This window comes from Neodiprion fabricii, chromosome 2, assembly GCF_021155785.1.
Source record: "Neodiprion fabricii isolate iyNeoFabr1 chromosome 2, iyNeoFabr1.1, whole genome shotgun sequence".
Classification (NCBI taxonomy): Eukaryota; Metazoa; Arthropoda; class Insecta; order Hymenoptera; family Diprionidae; genus Neodiprion; species Neodiprion fabricii.
This window is the reverse complement of record NC_060240.1, coordinates 3289862-3298733: the sequence shown is the minus strand read 5'-3', so window position 1 is coordinate 3298733 and position 8872 is coordinate 3289862. Positions and strand designations below refer to the sequence as shown.

The following is an 8872-nucleotide window of genomic DNA, read 5'->3' as shown; positions in this document are numbered from 1 at the left end:
TTTTTAATCGATCATTTTAGGCAAAACATCAATGTGAATTTTACCTGGTTTACTGCAAACGCTAAACCAATTTCATGACAATTACCACTTAAAAATTAAATGCCATTGCCTAATATTAATATATTGTTTAAATCTCAGAATAATTACAACTTTGCACAAATAAATTAAAGTTGATTGTTTTATTCGATAATGATAAATAGTGAGTTCAGTGAAAGTATACTTTCACATGATTCGCATGAAAATTTTTACTTCGTTTTACTCTACCTGAGAAAAGATCATGGTTTAAGTAAGTCTATCGTTATCGTTTTTTTTAAGTCTCTTTCTAACACCCCCTCCAAATTTTACAGCTAAATATAATCGCATCGTAAGATTAGTGATGTATAAACAACAGAGGAAGCCACTAATACCTTGTAAATGTTACCCGCTAGAAATTACAAAAATACTATATCAATTCAATACTCAAAGATCCGTTCATTCAACATACGTATCTCGAACATTTTTTGGGTTCCATTTCTCCTCAAGGCGAGTCCAGCCTGTACAAAATTCTATAACAAAACAGAGGCTAGTTTTTTGAAAAAAAACTTCGTTAGTACAGAACCGAAATTCTTAATCACTGTTTTTCCATTCAATTTGTTGTGCTATTTGGAAGCTCGTCATCGTAGTATTGCAATGTTTCTGAAACTGTTTCGTCTGCAACAGAACGTGGATTAATTAATATTTCTTATACTGTGGAAATGAAAGTTATTAAGTAATTCAATAGTTATACCGTTTTTCAAATGATATGATTTATGAAATACTATTGTTTTCTTTATTGAAAAAACCTCAAGAACATTTTCTATCAATAGTTCGAGTTGATTGTTATCTTTTCGAACGACGAGGAATGTGTTCTTCCTAATAAATATCAGTCAACAAATACGATAATGATCTTTGTCATATATGAGCATACCATTTCTTCTGTTCAACCATCTGAAGAAAATTGGAAATGAAGTATATTGAAGTAGAGAAACGATGGAAAAAATACGGTTGACGTTATAATATTATTTTCAAACATTGCGGAGGGGTTGATTTGCACGTTGAAGTTCACTGGCTGATAGGACAATAAATTATCTCAGTGACTACGAATTAAGAAATGATATATTGCAAAACCATAATTCTGTTAATTATAAAAGCACTACATATCTATTGTTTCGTGAAAATAATGAAATAGTCCCGTGAAACATGAATATTCCCGTAGTAATTTACATTATCAATCATTAGTGGGGATGCAGCATGCACAAAAAGCACAACTGACGGTTCGCAAAAATAGAGCACCTTATTGAATAAGAAAAGACAATTGACAAAAGTAAAGTAAAATAACGAGTGAGACTCTGCACAATGTAAAATCATGCCAACCGGGATGGAAAAAAAAAAAGAAAGAAAAAAATACTAGGTATGATAAATAAAATTGATTTGAATTCTATGTTTAATTAATTACCAAATATATACTTTAGTCTTTTCTACGAGACAATGATACGATTATATTGCACACATTCATCAGTCAAACAAATTGTTTTGTTTACATTTATATAACATCCAGACTTTGGTTTTAAAAATATCTTACAAAAATAAAGTAAACGTTCGGTGACGGTAGATTTCATTTATAACAACAATAAATACTACGTTTGTTAAAAAAAACTTAAGGACACAAGACAGAACGACCTATCTGGCGACCTCAGGAGACAGACACTTTTGACAAACAAAATAAACATATGTAATTGCATGCCCAAAAACAGTCAAACCTGCAGCCATTTAACGCTTCAAAATTTGTAAGCCTAGACCTTAGATATATGTATAGCCCAGATTTATTGGATAAAGAACAACTAAATAAATATATTTCACCATGCTACCCCGTGTTCTCAGTAGTTAAAATTTTGTCTAGTTAAAATAGTACAGAACTGCTGACCTGAATAAGTAATTGTATGTTGATGTAAATTTTTAAAGTTAGTGCAAATGTGCGCGTGACAACTGACCGAGGATCATACAACTCAAAAGTCACATGAAACTACACCATATGGGGAAAAAAAAAAAAAAAACACTTACAGAAACCAAACAAAATAATCAAGCGTAAAAATGATGTCGAGTGGATGTGCAATGGGTAATCAATTTAATGATTAGAAAAGAATATTCTATTAAGGACAAAAGTAGAACCTTCATCTTGACAATGTCGCAAATACTTTATAATAAATCATTATCGTTTGAAGATAGAGAGATGAAAAAAGAAGTATCATTACAGAGACAGGAATGAACATTTCCTTATAATCTAAATCATTTTGAAATTCGATACAAAAGTAGACTTAATTTTAAATTGATTGCCACATCAACACTTAATAAGGCGTTATATGAAATCATGAAAATAAATTATATACCAGATATACAGCACACTATCAGGTGGCAGCCCTCTGATGATCTATAAACGCGTTGATTCTGACTGCCCATTATTCTTAGTGTCTAGACATTTTTCTGTAAGAAAGATGTTTGTATGTTATATAAAATGTTACATGCATTTTTAACCATATTAGAAAATTGTATTGAAGCGGTTTCTTTTTCTTTTTCTTAATTTATTCATGTATTCACTTTAACAGCACAACAAAATAAAAAAGGATCAATTTACTTGTAAAATTAGAACGTTAAACTTATTAATTTATTGTTGCAAAATTTGTCTTGACGTCTGGTACAATTCAAGTCCTGCCAAGCTAATTTTGATTCAAAATAAGTCGAGAAATTATCTGTGATCAATTTTATTCACGAAGTTAGATAAATCTGATTGGTAAATATTTTTCAAACTAACATGGAAGCCGTAAGATGAAAAAATTAAAAAATTTTATACATGTAGTATAATATAACGAATGATAATTTGTTGCACTGAAATTAAAACCCAGTAGTGTCTACTTGTAATAAACTTTGCTGCGATTTATATATACCATTTACAGATACTGTTTAAAGCTGCCAAAGTCCATACAACAAGCCCCGGTGTAAACATCGTTATTCTTTCAATCAAAAAGGTCATAAGCGTAACAAACAAGCTGATACATTATATCTGTCAAGGCTCCGTTATTAAATCATTAAAACTTTTTATGTGAAAGTAAATATTATGTTCATTGTCGGCTTAAATTTTCATTCTTCTTTTTCATTAATTGTTCACGTTCTAAGAGCCTTAACGAGTACAGTGTTAAAACACTGATTAGGAAATATAAGTGATTAAATAGACAAGATGAATTATATCATCGTTAGTTCAATGTTGGATGAATGTTGTTTTAACCATGATTAGAATTGACTAGTAGTTTTTCAATAACTGACCTTTGAGTTCTCGGCGTCAAGCAAGAATTAAATTCTGTTCTTACATTCATCTTGTCTATTAATCACCAAATCAGACCTGTAAGCCATTAAAGACATGCAAAGCATACAGAAAGACAAAAATGCTGATATTCAGGAGGAAGATTATGAAAAATTAATAGAATTCAATGAATTAATCAAAAAGTGAAATAATGAGATTATTTTAAGAAATTCCTATAATAATTAGCATCATACATTGCATTAATAGTAGAAGAAACGACACATTAATCTGGAATTCAAGCGATCAGACGTTATGAAAATCTGCCACCCAGGTATAAATATAACAAAGAATATTATTAAAGAAACGTCAAACTCTGAGATTAATTTTGTTGATAATCATTGTATTTCTGAAATAATTTTTTAATAACGTCGAGAAAAATAAGTAATAAAAAATATCTAAAATGCTGGAACATAAAATAACAATTAAAAACTATCAACATCGCTGTTGCAAGAATACACAAGAAACTAAATAATAAAAAATATAGCAGTATTTTTCAGCTTGACCTCAGTAGCAGGATATCTGGCTATTTTATAAACTCAGGTGCAGCTTTTTACATATCAATTAAGCCAGGTTTAGTAATGGATATAATAATGAATGCACCATTTAGTAGAAGCGCGTGGTGGAAGTGTGATTCAACTCTATTGCTCCTAATGTACGAATAAAATAAAATATCTGCATTACAGGACGTTATGGTTTACAGCACATACGTGGAAATTTACAGTATAATGAAAAAATGACATCAAGTATAATTAAGCAGGCAAATAAAATAGAACCGGGTAATATTGTCATGTAAAATAAAATAAATTGAGCGCCAACTGAATAATCGAACTGAGACAGTTGAAAAGTTTAAAACTAACTAGGGTATATTAAGTATAGAATCCAAATGATACATTGTAACTCTACCTTGGTTAAACAGCGGTATGAGATTGTGATAACTGCAAACTTGAAACCAGCCCGTGTACTGTGCAAAACAATAAATGATAATGCACTAAAATCCCGTTCGTTACTTATTCAGGGAATACACGGATAACACTGTTACTGCATGTTCGTCTCCGAGAGTAATTTCCTTTGTTTTACTCTAGTTGATAAACGATGATTTTTAAGTTAAAAATAATTATTTCATATTCCAACTTGTTCAGATGATCACAAATTACACAGTATGCAGTTACAGATAGTAGGAATGTTCTCGTTTTCAATTTCCTTCACAACAATATGCACCCAGAAAAAACACAACCAAAGGATATTTTATGTTCGATACTTCGTAATTGAAAAAAAAAAGAAAAAAAAAGAAGAAATACTAAGTTCTACTATTGTTAAATTAATTTTTTTTCATTCGATAATTGATCTTTTTTCTATATTAGGTACACTATTTGTACATCAAACATGGGTCTGCCGTCATGTGTGAGATATATTAATGACATTGTTTTATTATTTCAGCTTTGCACTGATAAATGATACTTATAAATTGAGCTTATTGTCATACACTCAACTAACCATCATTAAAAATATTTTACTTGGGTTTCATTTTGTAGAAATTCAACTTTGACAATCTCGTATTTAAGACACAATGCTCACTCGAAGCAATAAGGCAAATGTTACAAAAGCTTCATAAAAAAGATATATTTTACCATACTTGACTAATATAATATTGTAACATTAATCATATAGAACGAATTGCTCAAGATATGTGTGCAAAGTATTTTGCATTATGCTTATAGGCAGCGTTAGTAAATGCCAAGTTTATATTTAGCACGATAGTGATGCTATTCATATAGTAAAGGCGAGAGTTTTAAAGTATTATATTTTATTCCAATCAGGTATAAGACTCATAACTGCATAGTTATGTAGAACACATATACTAACAGAAAAGAGAATTTGACTGAAATTCAATTTCTATGTTTACTTGGAGTATTTGTATGAAAATTAATAGGAACAAGTATATACCGTTTTTTCTGCCACTCGAGTTATCATGTCAGATATTAATAACTGTATATCGATTAATAAGATCAGAAATAAGATTGAGTCATCACTTACCTGCGATTGAAAGATCGACTACAGCCTTGTCCTTCTGTATGTACAGAGCCGTGAAAAAGAAGAAAAGGCCACCAATTATTTCGATAAATGTTGTTATGAAGAGCGCATATTGTAGACTACGAAATTTAGTCACTGCGTCATATTCATTTTTATCTTCATCGCCGATTACGAGGGTCGTTGGGCTCAGTGCCTTTTTCAATGCCTGAGATACCTACAAGCGATAAATTATTACAATATGTTTACATTGAGAAATGATGTGATTTTAAATCGGTGCAATTGTGTCATCTTGTTTATTCTCGATCTACAGAGGTCTGTCATTTGCAAATGGGTTACTTCTCAAGAGAAGATATTCATATTATTTCTTATACTTACTAATCCAATAATATATGGACTTCCCGCATCTCCTAACATGTGTGCTATTAAAATTTGAAAAGCTTCTGCAGTTGACCTTCTTGTCGGTAGGACGACATACTGTGAACATAAAAAAAAAAAAAAGCATAGAAAGTTAACACAAGTCTCACGTGCTGACACAAAATAATACTCCTGACTGAAATTAGGATAATTATTGATGTTTTGATGAAAATTTCTTACCAGTAACATATCAGCTACAATTGACCAGTTAAGATTCAATGCGAGCTGTCCAAAAAATATGAGGGTATAACAAAGAATTGAATTTGTACTGGCAGTAATGATTCCGAAGAAAAGAAAAGGCGTGCTAATAAGTAAGCCAACGGCACAAATCAGTGGATCCGCGTTTCGCCATTTCACCCTTAATCGTTGTGCCATAATTGATCCTAGCGGGACTCCAATAATCCCCGCAATCATAGCTATGATTCCGAATTTGTATGAAACGCTGTAAAAGAGAAGAAAATAAGTCATGTATCATAAAAAAAAGGTTACAGCGTCAAAAGGAATGAGAAGTATTCAAATATAAGTAAAAAGTATAAATGATTATTTGACCCAAACAGTAGTATTCATACATAATACTGGCTGCGTTTAAACAATGTTTGAAATTTAAATACAAGTTTTCTAACTGGCAGAAACACGACTTTGATACAATTTTGAAAGGTAGTAAGAAAACTCACTCGGATAAGGTAATTTCTTTTCCTCCATTAGGCTGGAGTGTGAGGGCCAAGTGAATAAACGAAGGTCCCCACCATGCCAATGCTCCAGCGACAAACGAGACGCAGGTGAATCCTGCGGTGGATAGCATGAAGCTAGGACTAAAAATAAATTTTCATTACAGGAATACCTCTATTTTTTATGAGAATAAACATTTTCGTTGACACGATTAAGAAAATGAATTGAAAATTATTCAGTCTTACTTTCTACACAGGGATTTGATATCGTCTGTCCATGAAGTGCTGTGAATATGACTCCCTCCTTCTCTTTCGCCTCTAACAGGATCCTGTACCACTAATAGAATCAGAAATACTGCCAGTATACCTAATACTGGGGTAACGCGTAGCCCCCAGTGCCAGGAACCAGCAAATTCTGCAGTCTTACTCCCCGTTATGTACCCTAAGCCACTAGAACATAACAGCTGAATTATTTTATCGATAGGCTATGGAGACAAAGTAGATCCTGATTGAAGACCTTATCCCAGAAAGTGGTTTTACGATAAATTAATTATTGTTCATGCTGTTTGATGATGCACAATTTTTTATATTATTTTCTAATTTTACTAAGGAAAGATCGACGGTCGTTGAAGTATTTTCTATATCAGTAAGGAGGCCAAGGACGCACCTTCCGACCGGTATGGCAAAGTAGAACAGGGCTAGCATCTTTGATCGAACGTCTTTGACGAACAAGTCGCTTATGATGGTAGGGGCTATGGTCGAGTAACTAGCCTCGCCAATACCAACGAACATTCGAAATACCAAAAACCATTCGAAACTCTGAAATGAAAAATCTTCATCTGATAATAATCATGGGGATGAATAAAAAAAAACTACGAATATTTAGTAGTCCCCAGTTACCTGCATGTAAGAGCCAATAAAGGTTGTAAGGCACCAAAGAAAGACTCCAAAACTCATGATGAATTTTCTATTGTACCGATCTCCAAGGTATCCAAATAAAGGTGCAAAGATCATATAGCTTACTATAAAGGCTGTTTGAAGCAAGCCGCCCAAGTCATCTCCTATGTTGTAATTCTTTTGAATGTCTGTCAAAATTCCTGTGGGAAATTTGGGAAATAACTCCTTATTATCACGAATTTGACCTCTTACTTTACAAGTGACCAATAATGACTCGTCACGATTATGCAAGGAATTGGGAGGTATAAACCAAACATTTTGATCAACATCTTGGTTAAAACGGTCTCTTTGCAAGTGGAATAAACGGCTGTAACTTCTGCAAAAAGTGAACAGCTTCAGAAAGCTGTAAAAAAATTTCAAGTCCTTTACTCAATAATCGACTTGAATCCCACAGTTGAAAAAAGAAATTTGCAATGCCAACGAGCCCAGGTATCAAATTGGATAAAAATGTCAGATGTCATAGAACATGAGACGAAGAACGAAACTTGAATTGATGATATGAATAAATTATGGTAGGTATGCAGCTTCAGACAAATTGTCCGTTAAGTTAATTGAAAGAAGAATGTCTATGAAAGATGATTCGATATGACGCGTCAACGAGCAGAGCCGGCTGATTGGTTATGAAAAATGATCGGCTATCTCAGTGAGATATTAATTTAATTTGTAATCGTGAGAATCTCGTATACGTATGTACATACTTACAGACAAAAGTGCGCAACTGCGCAGGCATGATGTTTAGGCACGTACCTGCGATAGTAAATCTGTCCATGTAGTTGATCAGATTAACGAAGCATAATACAAGTACGGTTGACCATTCGCGTAATGTGACAACCCTTTCCACCGGGGTAATCCGCTTCGGTTGTCCACCTAAGGGATTTTGATGCTCTTCACCCATTAGATGCTGATGAGACAAATTCGGAGGGATCCTCGTTGTCGTTTCCATAATTCACTTTATATAGATCAACCGGTCTTAGTCACCGACGCAATCGGTGTATTTTTCACACTTAATTAATACCTCATTTATGCTGAAACCACATCCCGCGGCTAACCCGAGTTAACATAACCGTACTCTGTCATGCCCTATCATAACTGTTTTCACACATCACACCATACCTCTCAGCGAACCATAGAGCAGACTGCGGAATGTGGTGGGGACGCGGAAAACAGATGACTGATTACAGTCGGCGCTAGCGCCACCAACCACTAACGCGTTGAACTACAGGTGCCAGTTGGGCCAACCCATTGAACTTTTAAATTTGACGATTTTCACAACCTTTGAAGACAATATTACTATAACTTAGATGAAAAATTTTTGTAATTGTTTGTTATCGTTTGCAAAATCTGATTTCGCTTTATCGATTTCGCTTAACGCAAATTAACGTGCCCAAATTGTTGGAATATTCGCGGCGAGTGCCAACGAGATTATAGG

At 33.2% G+C, this 8872-nt stretch overlaps 1 protein-coding gene across 4 annotated transcripts; it reads right to left on the bottom strand.

Moving 5' to 3' along the window:
- Positions 1-248: 248 nt before the first annotated feature.
- Positions 249-8598, bottom strand: LOC124175053 (protein spinster). Of its 4 annotated transcripts, XR_006869079.1 has the most exons (11): positions 8191-8598; positions 7387-7583; positions 7154-7305; positions 6733-6936; positions 6493-6630; positions 5999-6260; positions 5780-5878; positions 5408-5618; positions 3337-3412; positions 2406-2499; positions 574-690 (listed from the first exon to the last, which is right to left on the bottom strand). XR_006869079.1 is itself a non-coding variant. In XM_046554898.1 (10 exons), exons 1-9 carry the CDS (start codon positions 8384-8386, stop codon positions 2447-2449), a joined length of 1512 nt encoding a protein of 503 aa, XP_046410854.1. In that variant the 5' UTR covers positions 8387-8598; the 3' UTR covers positions 249-690; positions 2406-2446. The 4 variants fall into 4 exon arrangements, 3 of the variants coding, with proteins under 3 accessions (XP_046410854.1, XP_046410853.1, XP_046410855.1); XM_046554898.1 differs by lacking the exon at positions 3337-3412 and having other exon boundaries at positions 249-690; XM_046554897.1 differs by lacking the exons at positions 2406-2499; positions 3337-3412 and having other exon boundaries at positions 249-690; positions 8191-8597.
- Positions 8599-8872: the final 274 nt, after the last annotated feature.